This window comes from Notamacropus eugenii, chromosome 2 (genome assembly GCF_028372415.1).
Source record: "Notamacropus eugenii isolate mMacEug1 chromosome 2, mMacEug1.pri_v2, whole genome shotgun sequence".
Classification (NCBI taxonomy): domain Eukaryota; kingdom Metazoa; phylum Chordata; class Mammalia; order Diprotodontia; family Macropodidae; genus Notamacropus; species Notamacropus eugenii.
The window spans coordinates 38,584,630-38,611,969 of NC_092873.1; the positions used below are offsets into that span (position 1 = coordinate 38,584,630).

General features: G+C 39.6%; 1 protein-coding gene across 2 annotated transcripts in view; it reads left to right on the forward strand.

The window, feature by feature from the left end:
* Positions 1-27,340, forward strand: part of NXN (nucleoredoxin) — a 168,501-nt gene that overhangs the window by 53,953 nt on the left and 87,208 nt on the right. Inside the window, exon 1 of one of the 2 annotated variants that reach the window (XM_072639890.1) lies at positions 18,560-18,645. The exons of the other annotated variant lie outside the window; for it this stretch is intronic. Coding sequence (XP_072495991.1) covers positions 18,607-18,645 — 39 coding nt within the window. The 5' untranslated portion in view covers positions 18,560-18,606. Of the gene's footprint in view, positions 1-18,559; positions 18,646-27,340 lie in introns of those variants that run through there. 2 annotated transcript variants of the gene reach the window in all.

The following is a 27,340-nucleotide window of genomic DNA, read 5'->3' on the forward strand; positions in this document are numbered from 1 at the left end:
CCCTTCCCCCGCAAAAAAGCACAAGGCAATCTCTGCTTTCAAAGGGGCTCACAGTCTAATGGGAGGCACAACATATAAACAACTGGGTTCAAACAAGTTACATACAGAAGAAATTGGGAGTCAGCTCACAGGGAGGATACTAAAACTAAGGAGTGCTGGGAAAGGCTTCTTGTAGAAGATGGGAATTTAACTGGAACTGGAAGGAAGTCAAGTGAGCTAGGAGTCAGAGATGAATTAGGAGAGTGGTCCAAGTGTGTGTGTTTGCAGTGTGTGTGTGTGTGTGTGTGTGTGTGTGTGTGTGCGCGCGTGCGTGTGTGTGTGCGCGCGTGCGTGTGTGTGTGTGTGTGTGTGTGTGTGGAGGGTGGGGAGACAGCTGATGAAGATGGAGTGCTCTGTTTGAGCAAGATCAGCGTCACTGGACCACAGAATACACAAAAAGGAGCAAAGTATAAGTAGGAGAGGATCAGGTCATGAAGGCCTTTAAAAGTCAAACAGAGAATTTTATTTTTGATCCTAAAGGTGATAGGGAGCCATTGAAGTTAATTGAATAGAGAAAGTGGCATGATTAGATCTTGCTTTATTTTTTAAATTTAAAGTTTTTTAAAATTTATTTTTAACATTTTATAAAATTTAAAGTTCCAAATTCTCTTCTTCCCACCCATTGAAAAAGCAGGCAATGTGATATCAATTATGCATGTGAAGTCATGTAAAACATATTTCCATATTAGCTGTCTCAAAAAAATAAAGTGAAAAAATATGCTTCAAACTGCACTTGGAGTTCATCATTTCTCTCTCTAGAGGTAAATAGTGTTTATCATCATGGGTCCTTTGGAATTGTCGTGGATCAGACTGAGTCTTTCACAGTGGATCATTGTTACAATGTTGCTATTACTGTGTAGTGTTTTCCTGGTCCTGCTCACTTTATTTTCTATCAGCTCATGTATGTCTTCCTATGTTTTTCTGAAACCATCCTGCTTGTCATTTATTATAGCACAATGATATTCCATCACAATCATATACCATAACTTGTTCAGCGATTCCCCAATTGATGGGCATCCCCTCAATTTCCAATTCTTTACCACAAAAAATGTAGCTATCAATGCTTTCATACATACAGGTACTTTTCCCTTTTCTTTGATCTCTTTGGAATATAGACCTAGTAGTGGTATTATCAAAGGGTATATATACACAGTTTTATAGGCCTTTGGGTACATAGTTACAAATTGTTCTCAGGAATGGTTGGAGCACTTTGTAACTCCACTAACAGTAGTTGGGTCTCATTTTTTCCATAGCTCCTGCAATGTTTAACATTTTTCTTTTCTGTCATGTAACCCTAATACCTATGAGGTGGTACTTCAGAGTTGTTTTAATTTGTATTTCTGTAAACAATAGTGATTTAGAGCATTTTTTCATGTGGCTGTTGATAACTTTGATTTCAAAAGAAAACTGCCCATTCATATCCTTTGACCATTTATCAACTGGGAAATGGCCCTTATTTTTATAAATTTGGCCTTGTTCCCTATATATTTGCGAGATAAGATCTTTATCAGAAAAACTTGCTATGAAAATTTTTTCCTAATTTCTTTCTAATTTTGGCTCATTGATTTTGTTTGTGCAAAACTTTTTTTAATTTCATGTAATCAGAATTGTCCATTTTATGTCCTGTGATCCCTAACCTTAACCCTGACTCTAACCCATAAATTCTTTCCTCCTCTATAGTTCTGACAGGTAAGTTTTTCCATGCTCCCCTAATTTATTTATAATAGTACCCTTTATATCTAAATCATTTACTCCTTTTGGCCTTGTCTTGCATATGGCATGAAATATTGGTATGGACCTAGTTTCTGCAAAACTGCTTTCCATTTTTCCCTGTAATTTTTGTCAAATGGTAAGTTCTTGCCCCAAAGATCTTAGTTTTAAGAAGATTAACTTGACAACTTTGTTGAAGGTAGACTGGAGTAAGGGGAGACTTGAGGAAGGTTGAGACTGGGAGGATAGTGGCATCCCTCCATAGCTGTAAGGGAGTTAAAAAGGGTAAGGAGATAATGAGTTTTGTTTTGGAGAAGTTAGATCTGGACATGTAGATCTGAGAGTAAGCTGCATAGAGATGATCATTGAAACCATGGGAGCTGATGAGATCATAAAATTCTGTAAATCAGGCTTTCTAGAAGGTTGAAATTATTTAGCATCACTTCCCTAACATCCCCATCATTCTTACCCAGGACAATTACATCCACAAATGAATTTATGTTCAGTAGCTTGAGGAACCTGTGAAGGAGGCAACAAGAAATGAAATGATTATAGGCTGAGCCTCAGGAACCGTAAAACAGTGTTTCCCTCCCAGCCTTTTTTATTTGATGCTGTACTGCTGGGGAGATGAAACTTCTTGTTTCCATTTATGCCGTCCATGTGCCAGGGTTTCCAGAAAAGTGGGCCTTGACTTTTGCAGGAAGTTACTTTTTCTTGGAAGTGATTCAAATAAATCCATTGTTCTTTTTCTCTCTTTTCATTAGACATTTGACTAAAACAATGCCTTGGCAGCTGGAGTGGCGGCTGGAACTCTTGGAACTTCAGTCTTTCCCTCCCAGTTTCCTCACTTCAAGATGTGTCTTTTCAAGATGCAACTTAACTCTATCTGAGCTCTTTGAGACCCAAGTTTTAGAACCTCAGGAAAAAGAGAAATAAAGAGGGGAGTTGGGAGAAAGGACCCTAAATGACCCAAACTCTACTCCATAGTCAGTCAAGTCACTCCATTACAATTGCCCTGTCTAACCCCTAGAATCCTTTGTCCACTTGACCTTCTGTTGGGTTCTATGCCCTTCTCTAATTCTGAATTATGTTGTAAACAGTTCACTTTCTCTGTTCATACTCTGGCTACTGGAAAAGGTCGCCAAAAAACACGCTGACAAAATCCACTATAAATTCATCATCTTATCCTTAGAGGTCCCTCATTGCTGCTTACCAAGCCTTTTAATCACTTCTTTTTAACCCCCTATGCTTTTTTCCTTATTTCATTAAAGTATTTAAGTATTATTTATTTCCCTACCATGTCTTTCTGTCAAACTCCTCAAGGCTCCCTAAACCTCCATTCCACACAGATGAATTTGCTTCATGCTTTAATAGAAAATCACAGCCACCCATGGCAATCTCCCATCAGTTCCTTCCTCTCTTCCTATCACTGTTTTCTCTGTAGGGGAATCCATGACCTTGTCAGTGCAGTTACTCTCTGTGCCAGATTATAGTCTACATTTCTTATCCTATGGAATTCCCTGGCCATCGTCATACGCTGTGCCTATATTCCAGCTTCTGCCTCCAGCCCTGCATTCCTGTGCTTGGGCTGGCTTCCTTTCTAGCCCATCCCAGCCTCATCAGGCCACTGTTATCTCTCCTTCCTACTGCTTTCCACCTTTAGCTGGGGGAACAGTAATCAAACTAGCAGTTTCCTGGAAAAGGCACGTCAATCATTTGTCCGGTGACTGCTCATCCTCTCAGTGATTTTCCTCCCTAACACACCCTGCCCTGGCCACCTGGACACTACTCGCCTGAATGTGTTGTCTTTCTGGACTGGAATGTAAGTTCTCTGAGAGCAGGGGCTGCGTTATTTTTTGCTATTTGTATCTCCTGTGTCTAAAACAGTGACTGAGGCATAGTAATTACTTAGTAAATATTTTTTCATTAATTTATTCTTGTCCATGGCCTCCTATAAACCTTGAACAGAGGATCTACCCAACAACTAGAAATCTTCTTCTAGGTCTTTTAACATTTTGTGGGTACCTGTGTACTTTCCTTGTTCCATGACCAGTCACCTCCTTCTTCCTATTCACCATATATCTTCTTGATTATATATTTCACATTACTTATTCTACACAGATCATTGGCTACATGCTAAACCTACTCATTTCTATTCTCTTCTGTTCCCTGAGGAGTCTCTGTCCCTTATCCATTACTCTTTTGGGTCATCGACAATTCTATTTTTTTTTTAAATCATGGTATTCCTTGATTTGTGGTCACAGACCATCATCAAGAGGATATTGGTGATAAAAAGATATTCACAGCTGTCATGGAGGATTTCATATTTGAAATCTAAGTGCAAGAGGTATTTCCTATAAATGTAGCTCTTTTGAGGAGATAACATGCTGATTGTATCAAGCCCTAGAATATTACAGGGCCTCCTTAGTGAGATCCATAGGTACTTGAAATAGATTGACCTAGCAACCCACACAGGAAAAACCAAGTGGATGAAAGATGCATATTTCTCACCTTATGACATACAGTTGATTGAACAGCTAAATGCAGATTCAGAGTCTCATGTTTAAATAGAAGGGGAAAAAACCTGCCTGGATTACATTTGTGAAATTGTGCTTTGCTTTTAATGATCCCCAGCTGCTCCCTGATACAAACTCTGTCTTTTTAAAACCAAGACATCCTCATTGCATAAAATTCATTCTCCTTTCCACTTTCCCTCCTGTTTCGCAGAAAAATTAATCCCTGAATATGTGTTCTAAAAGTCCCATACTCTCCTATGACCTTAAAGCATAGGACATTCAAATTTTCATAGGATCATAGATGTAGAGCTAGAGCAAAAAGGAATCTCCTAAACCATTTAATTCAACTCTCTTCTCTTACAGAAGAAGAAACTGAGGCCCCTAGGGATGCCATGTGACTCACCTACTATCGTAAATTTCAGAGGTGATATATGAACCCACACCCTCTGACTCCCAAATCAGTGCTCCTTCCCTTGTATCACACTACCATCTCCTGCATCTCCATTTTTCCTTCTTTCTTTGAATGTAACCAAGTGTCTCCCGTCTTGAAAAACAATCCCTTGATCTTGCCACACACTGAAATGCTTTTCATAGCCAAACTTATTAAAATAGCGTACACTCAGTACTCCCATTTTCTGACTTACTGCCCCTTGTATTCTAGCTTTTGCCCCACCACTCCATTTAAGTTGAACTTTTGAAGGGCCTCTTTACCATATGGTTATGACAAAGCAATGTTTTTTTCTATCTTACCTTTCATTCTTCTTAATTTGTTCTCTATATTTTACACAGACTCTCTTGGCACCTCCTTGAGACTGCCCTCCCTTAGTTTTTTTTGGGTGGTTGTTTGTTTTTTTATACTACTGTCCTTGTTCTCACCTTACCTCTAAGTGTTCCCTAAGGTTCTATATTCAGCCCTCTTTTCTCCTTGACTCTCCTTCCCTAAATAATCCTCTCTACCCCCAGTGCTGCAACCTTCACCTCAATGGGCATGGTTCCCATCTTTTTCTATCTAGCTGCAACCTCTCACCTGAGCTCCTATCCCATGTTTACAGCTCAGCATGATTGAGCATGCCTAAAATGGAGTTCATCATCTTCTATCCTTTCATAAAAGCACCCAAAGAAACATTTAAGAAATATCTAGGGGAGAACAGAAAGCTACTCAGAAAGACATAGACAGGCAGGATTCTTTTGAAACTACAGTTAAATATTTTTTTAAAATTCAATTTTATTTTCAATTCCAAATTCCCTCTCCACTCCTTCACCCATTTAGAAGACGGAAAGCATGATGCAAAACAAACTTCCATATTATCCATGTCCCTCCAGAAAAAAAAGAAAGAAAAGAAGGAAGAGTAAAGAAGCTTCAGTCTGCTCTTTGAGTCCGACAGTTCTCTGTTTGGAGGAGGATAGCTTGTTTGTTGTGTTGATTAGAGTTTCTGAGTTTTTCGCAGTTGATTGTCTTTACAATGTTGCTATTACTGTGTAAATTGTTCTGGTTCTATTTGCTTCATTTTGCACCAATTCTTACAAATCTTCTCAGGTTTTTCTGAAACCATCCCCTCCATCATTCTTACCATGCAGTAGTATTCCATTATATTCATATACTATAGCATGTTCAGCGATTCTGCATTTAGTGAAAAGTCTTGGTTTCATGCACAATCTCTTTTTTCTGTTTTTTGTATGTGGAATTGCTTATGTTTTTATGTTTGTCAAGATCATAACAAAAAAGAAATTAAATAAAAAACCTCTCCCCAAGAACTCTTCCTTATGATTGTACTATTTCTATGAACAGTGCCACAGTTCTATAAGTCACTGTAACCAAAAATCATGAATCATCTCTGACATCTCCCCCTCTTCTACCCATCTATGAAGTAGGATCTTACAGTAAATGCTTAATAAGTGCTTATTGGTTTGTATGATACTTTCTTGCTTCCACTAATTTTCCTGAGAAAAACCCTCCTACTTATTGAAATTCTATCCCTACTTTATGAGTGCATATAAATGCCACTTCATGAAATCTCTGATTACTTCTGCTTTCCTATAGTTCATAGGAAATGACATGCTGCCTTTTAATAGAGAGACATGTATGTACGCCTTCTTGCCATGCCTCCTTGTCTAACTCTCCTGAAAAAGTAGTCTACTCCAGTTTACTCTCCCAACTAATCACCTCTGTCTCTAGCTCCCAACTTATGTTTCTGTTACTCTGGAACAGAAGTTCTTAAAGTTTTTTTTGTATTATGGACCCCTTTGACTCTCTGGTAAAGGCTCTGGATGCCTCAGAATATTATTTTTAAATGCATAAAAGAAAACGTGCAAGGTGACAGAGGAAACCAATTATATTGACCTACAGTTGTAAAAAAAATGACAAGTTCACAGGTCCAGGTTAAGAAGCCCTGTCCTGTGAGACACCTGAATTGGCGTGTCCCACGGACACCTCAGATTCTGCATGCTTCAATTGATTTTTCCTATTCCTAAAAAGCTGCTCTAAGCTTTTGACTTTATGCCTTCCTTCGCTGATTCAGTTTCCCATGTTTCAGATTATGGTGTTATTTTCAATTTATTCTTCCTTTTTATTTAGTTAGTTACCAAACCCTGTCAAATGTTTTTGGTAACCTGCTAATTGGTTTATTATTTTTAAAAAATATTTTTACCAGTATTTTGCTTTACCATCGCCTACATTTCCCATTGTATTCCATTTGCCTTCTCCTTCCCAGAGATCCATCCCTTGTAACAAAGGATAAAAAAGAGGGGGAAAACAGTTCAGGAAAACTGAACAAAACAACAGAAAAAAACAAAACAAAACAATACCACCCTGACATTATATTCAGCATCAGTTCTATCTTCAGCATCTTTTTCAATTTTGGGCTCTCCACTCCACCCACGATACTCATGGCTACCATCCTTCATCCTCCAGTGGACTATTTCCATAACCTTCTTCAAGGCTTCCTCACTACCCAGCTTGCTGTTCCAATCTGTCCTTCACACCACTGCCAGAAGCTCTTCTGCTCCTGTCACTGTTCTCAGAAATTATAATGGACCTTGCTCCCTACATTAACACAAAGTCCAGACTTTTTAGCATGGCACTCAGGGGCCTCATAAGCTGCACCATTCAGTCATTTTCCTTAGTAGACACCCCAGCCAAATGGGACTGCTTGCCATACATCCTGTGTACTGTCCTGCCTCTGGAGGAGAAAGTGAGGCTGGTGACTTTGCACAGCCACCCTCACTCAAATCAGAGTCATCTGTAGGACATGTCATCATCTTGATGTCACAGTTCTCTTTGAGAATGAAGAACAAACAATCCCCATTTCTGAAATGTCTGTTCCCAGCCCCCACTGCTCTCTACCTAGTGAATTCCTACTCTTGAATAAATGGAAAAGCATTTATTAAACATTTGTTCTGTTGAAATTACCGTAGTTAAGCACTGAAGATAAAATTAGAAAAAAACAGGCTCTCAAAGAGGTCACATCCTACCTATTACATGTAGTAAGTTTCAGCTGCAAGTCAAATGGAAAGGTTCTATGGTCCTCAGAGTACAATGGCAAGATGGAGTTTTTTTAAAATGTTATTTCCATTGAGAAAGCTATATCCACATCTAATGTTGAACCATTTGACAGTGACTAGGACCGTGGTGACAAGAACTTTCTTTTCCTGGTCTTTAGTATCTATGGCTGTTGAAAGGGGCTCTTTCCTCTTGGTAGAAGTTCAGTAGTTGGAGGTGGTAGAGATGACCTGACTTGCCTGTTACATGCAGCCTCTTGTCTCTCCCTCAGGGTAGCTTGATCCTTCAGCAAGGGTGGCCTGTTTACCTTGTGGGTGGCCCTTGTTTGGCTCTTGGTGGTGAACCAAGCCAGAGTTTGGTTCTCAAAATGATGGCTACAGGGGCTGGGCTAGACCTCCTCAAACCTCACACAGCAATTTGCTTGTATCTCCCTGCTGCACATGTGTATTATTTTATATTATCATTATTTGTGTCTGTGTCATGTTCCCTTATTAGACTAGAAAATCCATGAAGTCAGGTACTGGGTCCTTTCTAAATAGCACCTAGCAATGTTCTACACACAGTAGGCATATAGTAAATGCTTTGAATTTAAATATGCCTTTTACTACTTTGTAAGCTTTTTGGGGGGAGGGATTAGGGTTTATACAATTTTATATACCTCACCATACATTTGCCTGAAAGATTGATATATGATGAAATGGAGGACCATCAGACTTTGCCATCTACCCTGCCTCCCTTCCCTGCAGTTCCCCAACACTGTCATATTTTTACATTAAATTTTTTTTAAATCAGCAAAAATTTGCCCTTTTACCCTCTTCTCCTCCCTTCCTCCCCAAATTGAGAGCAAAAGAAAAATAAAGCCCTGTTACCAACATGTATAGGAAAGCAAAAAAAAAAAAAAATCTGCATTAATCATGTCCAAAAAACACATGTATGTGTATATAAATGTGTGCCTGTCTGCCTGTATGGATGTATACACGCACACATAAAGATGTCCAGATGCAGTAGAGGTCCACATACCCTCGTGTGTGGGCACCTGAGGAGTCTCCTTCGGCACTCTCAGGAGGCGTGGGTAGTGAGCTTTGTCATTACTCCCTTGGAAGCTCATCAAGTTGTTTGTCTTTACAATATTGTCTTTGTATCAATTGCTCTTCCAGTTCTCCTCCCTTCATTTTGTATCAGTTCATACAATTCTTCCCAAGTTTCGGAACCCAACCCTGCCATTATTTATTACAGCACGATAATATTCATCACATTATATACGTTAATTTTCAGCCATTCCTTATTTGATGGGCACTCCCTCATTCCAATTATTTGCCACTTCAAAAAGAGCTATAAATGTTTTTGTTTATCCTTACAACTTACTATGCTTAGGACTAATCCCTTCCTTATCAACCCTCCCTCTAATTCCCCCTTCTCCTTTCCCTCGTATTTCCCTCTTTTGACTAGTTCAGATGAGAATGAGGTTCACATGTCAGCCATTCCCCCTACCTCTTCCTCCATGTACAGAATTCTATTTGAATACCACAACTATGTAAGATAATATTCCCTAACCTTCCTTTCTCCCCCACCCCCATTGTATTCCTTTTCTCGTCTTTTTTCATCAAGATATAGCAGAAGTAGACCTTTTATCTAATCAGACTTCCTCTATGAACTCTGATCATGATAGAGTTCAGAGGGGACATACATATCCTCTACCCATATTTGAATGTAAGCATTTTATCCTTATTTAGTCACCTATGATGGTTCATTATTTTTCTTTTTATTTTTCTCTTAACTCCTGTGTTTTAACTTCAAAGTTTCTAAGTAGTCCTGACATTTTCATTAGGAATGTTTGGAAGTCCTCAGTTCACAAAAGGTCCATTTTTTTCCCCAGTAGGAATATATTCCCTTTTTCTGGACAAATTATTTTTGGCTGTAGGCCCATGTCCTTTGTCTTCTAAAATATCACATGCCAAGCTCTCTATTTCTTTATTGTTTGTTGTTCCAGCATTTCAGTTATGTCTGACTCTTTGTAACCCCATGTGGGGTTTTCTTGGCGGAGATACTTGGTTTGCCATTTCCTTCTCCAGATCATTTACAAATGAGGAAACTGAAGCAAACAAGATTGAGTGACTTGCCCAGGGTCACTCAACTAATAAGTGCCTGAGGCCAGGTTTGAACTCACAAAGATGAAGACTCACAAAGAGTCTTCCAGGCCAGCACTCTATCGATGGCTGCCCCTTTCTTCATAATGGCAGCTGCTAAATCCTGATCTGTGGCTGCTTGGTACTTGAATTCTTTCTTTTTGACGACTTACAGTATTTTTTCTTTGACCTAGAAGCCCTGGGTTTTGGCTGTAGTATTCCTGGAGTTTTCATTTGGGGATTTCTTTTAGGAGATGACCAGTACATTATTTCTGTTTCCCCTTTACCGTCTGGTTCTAAGAGATTTGGGCAGTTTTCTTTTACAATTTCTTGGTATATGGTGTTTGGTCATGGCTTTCAGGTAGTCTGATGACTTTTACATTTTTCTCTATTAGATTGTGAGTTCCTGGAGATCCAGGACTCCCTTTTGCCTCTTTTTGCATCCCTGTCACTATTTCTGGCATAGAGCAGGCACTGAAACATTTATTGATGATTGATTGACTCAGTCTGTTTTCCTAGTATGTTGATTTGGCCATGAGATACCTTGCATTTTCTTCTGTGTTCTTGACTTTTTGACTTTGTTTTAATTTTTTGGCATTGTCTTATGGAGTCATTGGTTCTATTTGGTGCATTCTCATTTTCAGGAGTTTATTGCTTGGGCAAGGTTTTGTACCTTGGTGCCAAGCTGTTAATTCCCTTTCCAGTTTGTCTTCCGTAACTGCAACTTATTTTCCAGTTTTTTCTCTAGTGCTTTATTTCACTTGTAAAGACATTTTTAACTAAAAATTTTTTTACTTCATCTTTTCCAAGAGTTCTAGTTGAATTTGTATCCAGGTTGTGTTTTTTCTCAGAGACAGAGGCTTTGCTTATAGATGTTTGGGAATAATGATTCTTTTGGGTTTGTGTCTTGAGTGTTGTTCTCATCATAATAGCTTTACAAGTAGGAATCCCTTCTTTGTTTGCTCATTCTTTTAGCTGACTTCCTGACTTCAGACTTGAAGGGTTAGACTCTGTGCCCTTCTGGAGGGAAGGTCTGGGTTGCTTCTGTTGCTGCTTTCTTGGGAAATTGGCTATTGTGTTTTTCTAGGTGCTCAGGGAGGGGGAGGCTGTGGACCTGTAAAGCTTACATTGTTCCCAGACTCATCCCTGTCAACGCGCTGGAAATCTCTGCTGGTCCAGAGTAACAGAAATATAGGTTTGCCTTTGGTCTAGGATTCCTACCCTGATTATTTCTCTTCAGACTTCACATTGGTCTAGAAGCTGGAACTGAGACCCAGCTCTGCTCCCAGGACCCAAGCCACACAGCTGCTGCTGTCTTCTGAACTTCCCTCTTGCACAGTAGAGGAGCGGGGCTTTGTCCTCTTCTCACCCTGAACTGCCACCTATAGACACAGATTTCCTTCTCCATCTGCCATGGATGTGACTTGGAACTGTACAGTGAGCAACAGAGTTGCCAGTTGGCACCTGTTGCTGTTGAATCTGGAATCTCTTCTTGCCCTGGTACATGGCCTCTTTCTTTGCTGGAGTGTCTGCATGGTCCAGTGACCAGACCTCAGTGTCTTCAGAGCTCTCTGACTCCCTGTGCTGCCCTGAGTTAGAAAAATATCTCACTGTGATTTTTTTCCTTGGATTTCCTGATCACAATTCAGTCTGGTGCATTTTCTGCTCAGAAGAGTTGGGGGGTGGGATGGGGGAGGCTGGGATATTCACTTAACTTCTGCTACTCTCCCATCTTGGTTTTATCCTTCAGCAGTGTCATTTTCATGTAAGCAGGAGCCTCTGGACCTTGCCATCCACCCCACACCTCCTTGGACTTCTCTGCTGTTCCCTATTGTCTCCTGCAAATAGAGCCAGAGCTCCTTGGGAACAGGAACTGTCTTACCTTTTCTGTTTGTATTACTCACGCTTGGCACAGTGCTTGGCATATAGTGGGCACTTAATACATGCTTTTTTTTCATTCATTCACCCTTGCTGAGATGGCATACTGTAGTAGACAGAGATATTGTTTCGGATTCAGAAGATGCTACTACTTGTAGGACCTTGAATAAATTGCTTCACCTGCCTGGGCCCCAGTTTTCCCTTCTGTAAGATGAGAGGACTGGATTGCATAGGTTCTGGTGTCCCTTTGGGCTGTGGTTTGTGATTTTGTGATTGAATAAAACATTAGCCTGCAAAAATAGCTTGGAAAATGGCACTTGGAAGTGATAACTTCAGAGTAAAAGGAGGTGACATGTCACTCTTCAGGCTTGGGGATTGGTCCATCCTCAAGGTCTAGGACAAAGTCCTGAGGGCTCCCTCCCTCCATGAAACAGAATAGCTGATGTCACATGCTCCAAAGAGGGAAGAGGGGAGCTGAAGGGGGAGCCACAGGAAAGGGGAGGGTGAGAATTGCTGTGGAAGATATTCAGCTTCTCAGGTGGGGAATGAAATTTTTCATAGAACTGAACTGCATCATTCAGCCTTAGGCCAACTCACTTCAAGCCTTGAAGAATGGGTAGAATGTGCTTTGCTCCATCCTAGGCTGGGGTTTTGGTATCTCTGAGCTATGTTTTTAGCTTTTCAGGATGATAACCTCTTATGGCCTCCTTTTCAGGTGATGGATCTGTGAAACTTTGAGAGAACCCCATTTACTTACTGTCATGAGCACAGTGGTGATGAATTTAAAAGTTCATTTAGTCTAAACATCCTAATGGAAGGCTCTTAGAATTTGAATCACTTAAGTAGAAAGGTTGCCACATGGAAGGAGAGAGTTATTTCATTGAGTCCAAAGGGCAGGCTGTCTCCCCTCCGCAAAGAATCTCCTCTTTTGTGGGGTATTTTGATCTTTTCAGTCCTGCAGAGATATGTGTGAAGAGAGGTCATGGGGATCCATCTCAAATACAAAGGACAGCTGCTACTTAGCCCATTTGTCTCTCACTCCCAAGGTAATTAAGTTTCTTGTATTTGGAAAGACATGCTCACCTTTCCATGCCTGTCCGAGAGGTGTAAAAATCCATTTATTTTAACCACTTTTTATAGGGTGGTTTGTAGAAAAGACTGTTAGAGTAGTGAAAGGGCCAGGAGCAAAAGTCACCTCTGGGAGCTAGGTATTAAACTCCACAGCCTTAATAATTTTTCCATCTGGGTCTATATTATCTGTTCTTGATTCATGATGTCGCCAGTAAAGGAATCAGACTAGACTCCCTTGCTCTTTAATCTGTTGGATTCTGCAGACTGCACAAAGGTGGAGGTGAAGATGAGAATGGAGTCTTCCCACCTCAATCTTCTCTAGCAGTAGAACATCTCATCCTTCCCACTGCTCCTGTAATAAACAGAAAAGGGAAACCCTAGTCCAGGGGTGGGGAATCTGTGGCCTGGAAGCCACATATGACTAGGTCCTCAAGTGTGGCCCTTTGACTGAATCGAAACTTCACAGAACAAAGTCCTTTAATAAAAGGATTTGTTCTGTAAAACTTGGACTCAGTTAGAAGGCTGAAATCAAGGACCCAGAAGGCCACATGTGGCCTCCAGGATGCAGATTCACCACTCCTGTTCTAGTCAATTGCAGAACCTTATGGAGGCTGGAGTGGGGAGGTGGAGAAGTGGGGGGTGTTAGAACCTTTTTATTTACCAGACACCTGGAGAGATGCTGGATTCTGGAAAGTGGACAGATGGAATTTTTAAGCCAAACTAAAGGATTGTGGGGGTAGTGTCATTTGAGTGATCTGCCGGTGCCATTTCAAAGATTGACTTCACCATAGACTGGCAATTCTTTGGTTTGATGCCCCCTGCTTCTTGGCCCAATTCTCACAGATTCCAGAGAAGGCTTTGCCAGACACTTTGAAGTTTGTAATTTGATTGGCTAAAAATCTGTCTGACTTCACTGTTCTTAGAAATTCAAGTGAATTTGAGCCTTTACAGTGTTTGAAGAGTTAGACTATACAGGGGTCATGGGTAGATAAACGAATAATATGATGAGCAGAGGCCCCTCAGGAAGCTTATACTTTAGTTGGGGAGGCACAACATAGTGGGGATGGGAAGAAGTGAGCTAGTCAGCATATGAAGTGCTTTGTAAACTTTAATGCCATATATAAATGCTAGTATTATTTTTTTAAATAGCAATGTATTAAGTACAAAGAGATAGAATTGAATAGCTTTGGCAACTTAGAATGAAGGGAGTGATCAAGGGTAAGGGAGACTTTCTGAAGAAGTTAAAAAGTTTCAGAATGAATAAATGAAAAAAGTACTTATTTAGAAACTTGCTATGTTCAAAACTAGGCTAAAGCCATAGGAATGTGAACAAACAAGTAAATAAAACGAAGTAAGCAAAATGTGCTTCTTCTGGATTAGCCAGAATTTTGTCAAGGGTAATGAGGGGAATCTTTTCTATACAAAACAAATAGGCTCATGGGAGGTGGACCATGAACTCCACACGCACCTGACATATCTCTCTTACTGGAGAGCAGCCTGGAGAGATCCCAGGGCCACTCCACTGTCTTTTTCTCTAGCAGCCTGCCTTGCTTGGAGTTCTTTACGGAAGTCTTTAAGTTTGCAAATGGATCTCCAATGAAGTCATCCAGGGTAAAGGTTTGGGGTTAAGTGTTACAAAGGCACACAATTTCCTAAAGAGTTGCAGATGGCCAGTTTTTCACCAGGAGCATTGTCAGTATTCATTAATTCACAAAAATAATCTTGCTGTCTATCTGCACGAAGGAGATTTTCTGATGTACAGTAGTTTTTGTTTTTTAAATTCACAAAGTCCGAAAACGTGTTAGTAACTTTGAAATGTGCCTTGTACCAATAAATACTCTTTAAAAAAAGTAACTCAGCATTTGGGAATAATTTCCTTTGCTCCTCCTGCCATTTCTGAAGATCAGAATTTTAAGTGTCATAGCCTTGGCTTCTAGAAGATCTGTAAGGAACGTTATTTGAACCCAGAATCAGCCAGAGTTTGTAGGGGGCGGAAATCCATCTAGTTTTGAAGGTCTTTGTGATATCATCCATGCCTTGGAAGAAAAAATAATTTTGATGTTTTTTTGGCAATTAAATTGTCTTTGTTTTAGAAGAATTTTATGATGATACTTTTATAAGTTCTATTTAGGATCTCACAGTCACTAACATTTGTTAAATTGATTTGACTTTATTATTTCTGAGTGCTAAAAAATCTTGCATTTATTAAGCTATTTAGGGACAGCCACATTTTGATCTATTGCATGTGACATTTTCAGTTAGTTTATAACTAGAGGCAGTTCACATACATCATTCCTAATAATTCTTTAACCCTTGTTTCCTCTGGAACCTTAGAATATGAAAGCCTTTTCTTTAGTCCCTACAAAAATAAGCAATCGCAGCACATTTCTATAACCCACATGGAAGGGTAATTCCAACAGAGGTAAAAACTTGCCTCCTTTTGAGGGTGGGCAGTTTGAGTTAGTAGGATTCTCGTATTGGCAACTTGATTGGTTTTCCTTTCTGATTGGGGCACCTGAGTTTTAAAAGGTTATAATTTTGAAAAATCTAAATAGTTTTTAAGTGCCCAATAAATACATTGTTGGTAGAATTGTAAATTGGTCCAACTGTTGTGGAAAGCAGTTTGGAATTCTACCTAAGAAACTAGTTTTCTCCTTTCATATTCTTTCTTATAAGGGATGGCTCTTATGGAGGGGAAGAGGGCAAGTGGGAAAGATACACTGGAAATATAGGTGATATAAAAACAAGTTATGCATAAATTTATTTTTTAAAAAAAGGAAATGCCTAATTACTTCCCTTCAATGTAATGGGTCAGTGGAATTAAATATCAGAGCTTCTGCACCATTCTTTTTGTTTGTTTGTTTCATTTTGAATTCCAAGCAGTCTTCCTCATCCCCTTCCTACCCCCCAAATCTGCTTGTGTGACATAGGAGACACTGGCATAGGACCACCCAGCATGATGTGCCCACATCAGAGAAGGTACTGTGCTCTATGAGCAAAGCAGAATTGAAACAGTTCAAAGGAAAGACAGGATGTGCAAATTTAGAGAATCCACCCCAAATGTTCACATGGACTATTTGTGCCCACTCTGTGGTAGAACATTCTGAGCTTGTATTGGTCTGATCAGCCAGTCAGATGCACTGAAACTCGATTCTAGCGAAATGATACTGGGATAGCATCTTCTTTCAGGCATCCTTTGTATTTGATTTGAATATTCATATCACCCAGAACGGCTTAGTCATTTACAGATATTCTTTGAAAAGTATCACTGTCACTGTATACAGTGTTCTCTTGTTATGCTCATTTCACTCTGCATTATTTCCTGCAAGTCTTTCCCATGTTTTTCTAAAATCAGCCAGCTCCTCATTTCTTGCAGTACAGTAGTATTCCATCACAATCACATACCACAAGTTTATTCCGCCATTCTCCAACTGATGAGTATCCCCTCAGTTTCCAGTTTTTTGCCGTCACAGAGAGCTGCTATAAATATTTTAGAACATATAGGTTCTTTTCCTTTTTCATTCATCACCTTGGGAAACAGACTTAATAGTGGTATTACTGAGTCAAAGGGCATACACAGTTTCACGAATCTTTGGACATAATTCCAGATTGCTCTCCAAAACCATTAGATCAGTTCACAATTTTGCCAACAATGGTATTAGTTTCCCAATTTTTCCATATCCCTTCCAACATTTGTCCTTTCCCCCATCTATCATTTTAGCCAATCTGATAAGTGTGAGATAGCATCTCAAAGCTGTTTTAATTTGCATTTCTTTAATCAAAAATGATTTGGAGAATTTTTCATGTGATTGTATGTAGTCATCCTCCCCTCCACTTCCATTCATGCCTCTTTTGTATGAGATAATTAGCTCCATTTAATCTCTCATTCCTCAGTGTTATTTTTTAAGATCATTCCATCATAATCAACTCAACTCTGAGCCTTCTATGTATACTCTTTCAAACCACCCTAATAATGATAACATTCTTAAGAGATACAAATGGCATTTTCCCATATAAGAAGTAAACAGTTTAGCCTTATTAAATCCCTTATAATTAGCTTTCATGTTTACCTTCTTACGTTTCTTCTGATTTTTGTAAGTCAGATTTTATGTTCAGTTCTGGTCTTTTCCTCAAGAATATCTGAAAGTAGAGGCAGCTAGGTGGCTCAGTGAATAGAGCACTGGCTCCAGAGTCAGGAGGGCCTGAGTTCAAATCTAGCCTGAGACACTTGATACTTACTAGCTATGTGACCTTGGGCAAATTACTTAATCCCAATTGCCCTGCCTTTTCCCCTCCAAAAAAAAAAAAAAAAAAGAATTCCTGAAAGTCCTTTAGTTCATTAAATATCCATTATTCCCCTTGCAGGATTACACCAAGTTTATTCTTGCTTGAAAATCCATATCTTTTGCTTTTTGGAATCATATTCTACATCCTTCAGTCTTTTGTTGTAGAAGCTACTAAATCTTTTGTTATCCTGGCTGTATTTAAATTATTTCTTTCTGGTTGCTTGTAATATTTTCTCCTCAGCCTGGGAACTTTGAAACTCAGCTAAACATTAATTAATTCCTATGAGTTTTCATTTTGGGATCTCTTTTAGGTGGTGATAGGTAGATTTTTTTTTTCAATTTCTATTTTACCCTCCACCCTAAAATTTACTCTACCCACCCTAAAATTTCAGGGTGATTTTATTTAATAATTTTTTGAAGTATAGTGTTTATAGACTCTTTTGTTTTTTGTTAGTAACTTTCACGTAGTTCAACAATTCTGATGTTATCTCTCTTTGATCTGTTTTCCAGGTCAGTCATTTTTCCAATGAGATATTTCATGTTTTCTTCTATTTTTTTCATTCTTTTGATGTGTGTATGTGTGTGTGTTATTTCTTGATGTCTTAGGAAATCATTAGCTTCCCCTTGTCCAGTTCTAATTTTTAGGGAGTTATTTGATAAGTTTTTGGATTTCTTTTTCCAATTTGTTGACACCATCCCTGGGATGAAAATTCTGGAAGCTGAGGTTGCTACATCCCAACTGCCCCAGGGCTCGATGTTTATTGACTCTACAGTATCTGCTCTTGTATCTTTTTTCCAGATCACCACCTCTAATCAGTTTTTTTCTAATGACCTCCTAAATTGTCTTAGGCTGGATGACTGCTTTACCCTGACCTTTAATTACTTCTGCCACTCTAAAATTCACTCTGAGTCATTATTTTAAGTTATTTGGGTGGGAATTTGGGAAAACCAGGTAATTTCCTGCCATATGCTGCCATCTTCCCACAATTCTTCTCCTCTCTTTTCTATACAGAATATCAGAAAAGCTTGGTATTTCAGAGTGGACATCAATTGAAAACTACAAATATGATATTGGATTGTATATTTGGGATTGTATACTATGAGTTTTGCCTCATAAGATTAAAATTTGAGAACAAATATTAATTTTATCATTCACCTCATTGTGTCATTAGCTTGGCATTAAATTTTAACTTGATATGAGGAATACTCAGATGTGTGGATTAGACTCTAGGTATTATTTTTATTTAACCATCTTGACCTTTGTTTCAAAAATGTAAGATTCAGGATCCTCAGCATTTTCATAAAAACTTAGAATCTCTGAGTTAAATAAAAGGAAGCTAAGAGGTCATTTAGTTCAACCTGTCCCTGAGAAAAGTATCTCCTCTGCAACATAACTAACAAGGGGTCATTTGGTCTTTAGTTAAAGACGCCACGTGAAAATTCTAAAGAAAAGGCTTGGCCCGAAGAGGAGATAGGAGAAGATGCTTCCCTCATCAGTGGAACGTAGCATACAATATCAGGTTTGTTTTGTTTTGTTTTGTTTTAATATGTTAGTTTTAATGATCTTTCTTTTTTTCTTTTTAAAAATTTCTTTGTTATGAGGGATGGAAATCTGTAAGAGGCAAAAGGGGAGGATTACAATAGGAAAATCTAGGTGATGTGAAAACAGAAGATAGCAATACATTTTAAAAACACTTCAGATGAGAGGAAAACTACCTCTTTCTGAGAGAGTCTATTCCATTTTTGGATAGCTCTAATTGCTAGGAAATTTGTGTCTAAATGAAGCCTAAAATTAACCTCTTTTTAGCTTCCACCCATTCTACCTACTTCTGCCTCCTAAAACTCAGATCCTCTGGCATATAAAAGCCAGAATTTGAATTCAAGAGTTATAACCTTCCTGTGGCATGGATAGAGTGCTGGGCCTGAAGTCAGAAAGATCTATCTTCTTGAGTTCAAATCCAGCCTCAGACACTTAGTAGCTGTGTAACCTCGGGCAAGTCACTAAATGAGCAGGAGAAGGAAATGGCAAACCACTCTCATATCTCTGCTAAGAAAGCCCCAAATGAGGTCAGGAAGAATTGGACACACCTGAAGTAACTGAACAACACATCCTTCTTAATTCTTCCTTAAACTGATATTCCTAGAGCATGAACTTGAGGCCTCTGACTATCCAGATACTCTCCAGTTTATCAGTGTCTTTCCTAAAACAGGGTATCTCAAACTAAACACAGCACTCTTGCTTTTATCTGACCAGATCCAACTATAGAAAAGCAATTCTTTCTGGAACCTTGATGCAGCCTACATAGAAAACCCCAGAGAATCAACAGATAACTGAAAGAATCAGAGCTGGAAAGGATTTTAGAAATTTAATTATACAAAAAAGTTTTAGAAGTGTAAAAGATCCCTGCAGCTGTCTAATCCAGCCTATCCTTGAAGGGAATCCTTCCTGTGACATCCCTGACAAGCCTTCATCCAGTCTCTGTTGAAGACCTCCAGGAAATGGAATCCCACCAGTCTGGAGGCGGATGGTTCTGACAGTCAGGAAGGCCAGAATCAAGCCTCAGTGGTGTTCGATGTTGTTGTTCAGCCCTTGCTCCTGATTCTGGCCAGTCAAACCAACCAGAACAAGTTCCACTCCTCTTCCACATGACAATCCTTCAGTTATCTGAGGAGCCTGGAGACGGTTATCTTGTACCCTGAATCCTTTATTCATCAGGCTAAACATCCATGGCTCTTTCAGCCTCTAACCTACACTCGAGGCTCTTCACCATTCTGGTAGCCTTCCTTGGATGCTTTCCAGCTTACCAGTGTTCTTAAACTGCCCCTTCTTACATTTCCAATCTTCTTGCACTTTACTGCCCACATTCTACAGTTCAATTACACTGGCCTGTTTACTAGCCTTGAACAAGCTATTCCATTTCCCATGCCTTTCTTTTGCCAGGCTGACCCTCAATTCTGAAATTCTCGACCTCCTCTTATCAACTGCTTAATTTTACTGGCTTCTTCCAAGACTCAGCTTAAGTCCCACTTTATGCAAGCATTCTTTCCTGGTCGCCCCACCCCCACCCCCCACAGCTGTTAGTGTTTTATCTCCTCTGAATTTATCTTTCAATTACTCTATTTATATATTGTAGATAACCTAGTTATTTGCATGTTGTCTCCCCTATTGGAATATGAGCTCCTTGAGCTGCATGTCAACTGTGAATTTGGTAAAAATGCCCCCTATGGCTTTATTCAAGTTATTGATAAAAATGTTAAGCACCAGAAGGTCAAGCAGAGATCCCTTGTGCAATTTAGAGACCTTTTGCCAAAGTAACAGTGAACCATGAATGACTGTTTATAACTGAACAGCATTGTTTCATCTGACTGTTCACAGTACTTTGTGTCTAACCATTCAACCACTTCCAGATCCATCTAATTGCGTTATCATCTAGCACAGATCTCTACATATTTCCCACAAGAATAGCATGAGATATTTTATCAGATGCTTTGCTAAAACCTGGTTAAATTATGTCTACAACGTTCCCTTGATCTATGAGCTTAATAACTGTCAGAAAAAAATAACGAGTCTTGCATGATCTGACCTTGATGTAGCAAAGCTTTTTGTTATCACCATCTCCTTTGCTAAACATTCCAAGGTATCAAAGTCAGGCTCAGTTTTTCTTCCTTTAAAAAAAAAAATCTGGACAACATAGCTGAGCCTGCTCATTTCACAATGAAAAAAAAACAAAGAGAAAAGCCGTATAGTATGACCATTTTGCCTTATATGAAGGTTCTAGAGTAGAAAAATCAGGAAACTATTCTTTCTTTAGTCCATCTTCAGGGAAGCCTGAGAGAGGGGTCATTTCTTGCAGTCCATGAAAACACCCTGATCTACAGTTGCTTAAGACAATGGAAATGGTCACAATTATTATATTTATTCCTATATGATCATACTTTTTACACTGCCTTTGCCCACGACAAGTCTCAAGTTCAGTGCTTAAGTCAGGGCATATGTACCTGGAGGGAAGCTGGGGGGAAAGGCAATGTAACCAAACAGTTACTAAGTCAGTCCATGCCAAGCCTGATGTCAGATAGTAAAGAAACCATGCTACCCCTTACACAGAAAAATATTTGTCTGTTTTGGCATAATCATTAGGTGAATGTGGCAATCTGTAGAAGAACATATGCATGTTAACTTGAAAATACCCTACCTCTGGTATCATCATATTTCTAATCATTCCCATTTACAGGTTGAGGGGTTTAAATTTCCTTGTCTATAAAATGAGAGGTTTGAACTAAAGGGAGTCTGAGATGGGTCCTTTCCAGTTCTAACACTGTTTTCATGTGAGTGAGTTTTGGGATGATTTAGCTTTGGAGCCTGAACCAATTGGTCCCTAGTAAGAGCTAGTTTTATAGAGAAGTAAACTGAGGTCTAGAAGGGTTAGTGACTGGCCAAGGTCATAGAGTAGTAAATGGCAGAGGCAGAATTTGACTTCAGGCCCTGTGTCTCCGTATCCAACACCCTTTTCATTATGGCTCATCACGAGGAAGAGTTCCCATTGATGTAGAAAGTTAAGGTTTTCAAATTATAAAGATCTGGTAAGATAGGTGATGCAAGGATTATTGTTCCCATTTTACAGTTGAGGAAACCAAGGCTTAGAAAGGTTAGGTGACTTGACTAAGTTATATGTTTAGTAAGTAGAGGAGTCAGTATTCAAATGTGGGCCTCTTCTGAAGCCTGTGTTTTCATTTGTACCATGAAGTTTCTCAGTATTGTGATTGGTTCAGAATTGGGGGAGCAGAGCTGAACTGTCCCTAAGCTCTTCAAACTTCACAATGTCTTCATATCAAAGGGGATTTGCTCTCCAGTTTCCAGTTTCCCTTTCACCCCTCAACTTTTCTTTAGCCTCACCAGAAAAAGCCCACTATTTAAACACCCACATTATCCCCTCAAAAAAGAAAAGAGAAAAATACAAGACTAGAAAGGAGCCAAGGGCAGGAAGAGAAGAACAGACAGATGTGTCATTCCCCCTTCGTCGGAGGAGTTCACAGCAGTTCCTTTCTCTTGCTTCTTTTCTAGAAGAGACTCTAGGGCCCCACCTTCATTCAGTTTTGCCATCTAGGAACGTGACTTGGCATAGAAAAGTCACGATCAGCAGATGCCAGCAGGAAACAGTTTTGCTCTTCAGGCCCAGAGAGAGGGGACAAATCTGAAGCAGGGAGACCAGCAAGGAGGCTCTTACTGGAGAGAGTCCAGGAGAGAGGTGACAATAACCTGAATTAGAGTGATGGCTACAAAAGGGAGAGAGAAAGGGACCACAGGGGAAAGATGTTGTGGAGGGAGAACCAACATGATTTTGCAACAAACTGGTATAAGATAAAGAAAAAGGAGTGGTTTAGGGTAATGCCAAAGTGAAAAAAAACAAAAAAAACTGAGTACCTGGGAAAATGGAAGGTTTGGAAGAGGATTGAATTTGAGGGGAAAGACTGAGCTCAACTTTGTACATTTTCATATTGTTTGAAATATTCACTAGGCAGGTAGTTAAGTGGGATGGGAGCACAGGAGAGAATTTAGGCTGGGATATATAGATCTGTGAATCGTTAGCATAGAGATGATAATTAATCTATGGGAGCTAGTGTAGTTACCAAGTGAAAGAGGGAAGAGGACCCAGGACAGAGCTTTAGGGTACACCCATTGTTAGGGGATGTAGTATGGAAGGTGATCCAGCAAAGGAGGCTAAGAGGGTGTGGTCAACCAAATAAAAGGAAAACCAAGAGACAATTCTGTTATGACAGTCAGACAAGAGAAAGCTAAGTATTGAGGAGGAAAGGAACTTAGTTAACTTAGTGTCAATGGGTGCATCGAGATAAGGATGAGGAATAAGAAAAGACCCTCAGATTTGGAACCTAAGCAATCATTGATGACTTTGAAAAGAGCAGGTTCAATTGAATAGGGAATCGAGGATGAAAGAAGGTTAACCTGAGAATCTGGAAGAATGGAAGGAAGACATTACCCTTCATGGAAGCAGGGACTTTGGAAGAAGGAATGGAAGATCATGGATATAGAGAAGCTGGAAGGGACCAATCTCCTCATTTTGACACTGAGGCCCAAGGATAATCGCACAGGAAGTACCCCTCAGAGCTGGGATTTGAAACCAGGTCCTCAGACTCCAGAGCCAGGGCTCCTTCCACTGTCCCACTCTTCCTGCCCCTAGAGTTATTTTGGAAAGGGAAAGATAAGATAATTGTAGGGCTCCTGAGAGATTTCAGGGGACAGAAATTGTATGGGTGGGCAGGAGTTTTGACTGAGCAGCTATGGGTGCTTGATTTGGTTTAGGTTTTAACTATACAGAGGGAAAGCTATACTTAGGGAAGGTTGAGAGAGGGCTGAGGTGCAAAGTGTTGAAGGGGCTGGATGCTCTGGTCATGTTGGAGATAAAACCAGGATTGACTGAGGTGGAGAGAGGAAGATAAAAGCCTTTCTTTCTTTCTGCCTTTTGGTTAGTCACTTTCACACTGCTTGGAGACCATGTTTGAGGGAAAGAATACATTGATCTGAGGGTATCTTACTTGACTAATATCACACAAGTGGATAGGTAGCAGAACCTGGGTTTGAGCAGAGATCATCTGATTCTAATCTACTTTTTGTCCTCACTCCACCTAGTCCATTCTCGAGATGGTTAATGGAAATTCTGAATATTATCAGACAGTTATACAAAGAGCTTTGGGAGATCTTTTCTCTCTGTTCATATTAATCAGAAGAAACTTCCTGTTTAGGTCTCTGAGCTCATCATTATTGTGTGTGTCTGGGGAAGGGGGAGGGAGGTATGCTTCTTGTGCAAAAGCATCCCTGCACATGGGAGAAAAAGCTTTTAGAAACATGAGAAAGCTTGATTTCTCATAATGTAGTTTTTTGACCTTCTTTTCCAAGAAATACTTGATACATTGACATTGTCTTTGTTTTGGGACACATCCTTGGAGATAAACATTTTGTACATTTTTCAGTTCCTGGTAGAAAGTAATGTGGGGGGAGGGTTTTTTCCCTTTGGAGACTTTTTTCTCTTTTGTGTATGGGTTGATTAGATGACCACTGGAGTTTCTTCCAACTTTTAGATTCAGTGATTGTATGAACCTACTCAAAAATCACATGCTCATAGATTTAGAGGCGGAAGAGACCTTAGAGACCATCTAGTTCTATGAACTTTTAAAAAATATATTTTGATAACTGTTTCAACATCTTTGGTTTCCTTTGTAACCCTGTGTATTTTATTTTATGTATTTAAAAATATTATTCTGGGAAGAGGTCCATAGGGTTCACCAGACTGTGCCAAAAGTGGTCCATGGCACACACACGCAGAAAATGAAAACTCTAATCTAGACCAACTACATCACTTAATGATAAGGAAACTGAGGCCCACACAGGTTAGGTGACTTGACTAAGGTAATACGGTAAGTGGCAGGGCTGCAATTTGAACCTGTCTTCAGACCATCCGTAGTAGCTCTTTCCACTGCATCACACCTCCTCCAAGCTGTGTATCTTTTCTTTTCCCTCTTCCCCAGTCACCTTTCTTCATTGCTATTTCCTCCTTTCTCTCTTTTTTCCTCTTCTTTTCTTCCTCCTTTACCCTTCTCCCATTTTCTCTTTCCTTTTTTCCCCTTCCTTCTCTCCCCCTTTCTATCTTTTTCTCTTCTTTCTCCTTCCTTCCCTCCCTCTCCTTCCCTCTTTCCCCCTTTTCTCCTTTCCTCCTTCTCTCCTTCCCTCCCTTTCTATCTCCTCCTCTTCCCTTTTTCCTGCTACCCTCTGTTCCCTACTACTAACTAATAGCATTTAACAAAGCTGAAGAGTAGTAGCCCAAGTTTTTAGCTGGTAAGGGAACAGCCCATGAGCCAGCTTTCTCTCTTCAGGCTAAAGACTCCCTGGCCAGCTATGAATCCTTTCTGAACAGTCCCCTTATAGCCCTTCCCTGGGCCTTACAGCACTTCCAGGATAACTGTTCCATCAGCAGATGTTGTCAGGCATGTGCGGACAGAGTTGTCCTAATTCAGTCTAATTATTAAAATTCTTGGCAGGAGCACTGCATGAATCACCTCCCAAAAAAATTGCATTAAAGTTAACGTTACAAGTCTGACTTCAGACCACAAAATCAAGGAAACATGGAGTTTTGTGTCTGCAAATGTGGCCAAACTCAAGGATCTTAACTCTTACTTCACCCTAGGATGTGTGGATTAATGGCAAACAGTGATAGACTCAGGAGTCTTTTGAGTATTCTGTAGGGAGGCCTTATGTCCAAGCAGTCCTTGGTTCTTTGAGACTTATGTAACTTTATTTGCTATAAATCTATCTGATAACTACATATTTTCCCTTAGAAAATACTACCCCCTTTCCAGTTCTTAACCCATAGAGTGAAGCAAGTTACAGTATGGATGTAGTAGAAAAGGCCCCCACGTTTTGGAGTCTAAAGACCTGATCTTGGGGTTTATGTCAAATGGACTTTCACGTGGGGAAGGCATGACAAGTGCTATTCAGGAGAACAGTTTTTGCCACCGTCCTTTCCCTAGTAGGTTTGTTGGTTGTATTAGGGACTGCCTGCTTTTTTGGTTCACAATGGCTTTTAGCATCCTCCAGAAACCATTCTGCTATCTCTAATACTGAATTGTTTGTGAGAGGGTTGTGGATAGAGGTTTCTGATAGAGAGGTGTTGCTCTTTACCCCTGCCTGATAAAGCTAAATTATATTTGCATATGGTCATGATTCTAGGTGTGTTTGCCCTCTGAGCAAACAAGAGGACTAATGGACCCAGTGGCCAAAGGCCCAGAGATTTTTGGATGTGCCTAGTGGTGATATTGGTGACATTGAGTTCCAGGACCAAGCCTGGCTCTAAAGTTGGCACAATGATCCAGAGAATATTTTCAGCACATAGCCACACAAAGCCAGGACTCAAACCACCAGGCCATATGTTAAAGAACTAGTTGAGAAGGAAGCTTGCGTAGTCTAACTCACAGATTAAAATGAGTCAAACATTTTAAAGCCCATAGATTGCTAGTAACTCCTCACTGAGGTTTTGAGATCAGTTCAACAGAATATTCTGAATTCTTGAAAGGATTATTTGGGGGGGAGGGGGAGCCCAAGCAACAAATTTTCTTTGTATTCCTTTTTAGGCATGTACATCTAGCAATTTTTGGCCTCACTGGTTAGTATTAATTTTTAATTCTAGTCGAAGTTGTTAGAAGTTTTTAGAATTAATACCATTCATTTTCCTCCTCAAAGGTATAACATCATTTGGAATAACATAAATTCATTGCTTTGTCCCTCCCCCAGCCATCCAACACACACTTAGCCAAAGTTAGAGCCCCCAAGATTAAACAAATTTAAGCATTCTCACCCAACTGATGCCCATTCCCAAACAGGTCTCATTGTCCCAGGATCACACAAGAAGAGTACCTTAATATTTGAAAAAGAAATACTGCTTTCATCAGGAAGAAAAATATTAAGAATAGTTCACATATATGCACATATATATCTATACATACATACATATGTGTATACACATACATACATGCATATGTAAACTCACATATAAACATTATCCTCATTGAGGCCTAGGTACAGTGACTTGCTTGTGCTCACGCAGTTTGTAAGTGACCGAGGAATTGTATATCAGGGAAAGAGGATCAGTTTTGGAATCCAAGGATCTGACTAGAGTCTGTACTCTGATCCTCTGTATCCTTGGACCCTCCCTCCAGATTCCTCATCTAAAAGTCTCCTCCAGTTCTGGATCCTATGATCTAAATAAATCTATATAAACCTCAGCTCAGCATTTTTTCCATATTTCATCACTGAACTTCTAACATTTCTTAATCTTTTTTTTTTTTCTAAAGGCAGAGGCTCTGATATTTAGTATTAGGTCCCTTATACCTTCTGGGAACTCAGTAAACATTAAGTAATCATGTCTTAAAAGAAACAACTTAATTTCTTAACAAACTTCTTTTTCTCCATCTGTAAAAGAGTATAAAATTATGCTTTCCTGATACAGCACATGGAGGACTTCCAACTACATGTTGCCAAATATTTGTTGATAATACTAAGTAGGATGATTTATTTAACGTTTGGCCAAGTAACATATAGTATTGAACGGCCCTTTGAGGCCCCCACTCCCAGCCCTGTTGGAGCTAGGAATCATGTAAGTAAAAGGTTACTTACTCTCTTTAATTTTTCTGCCTGTCTCCTCTTGT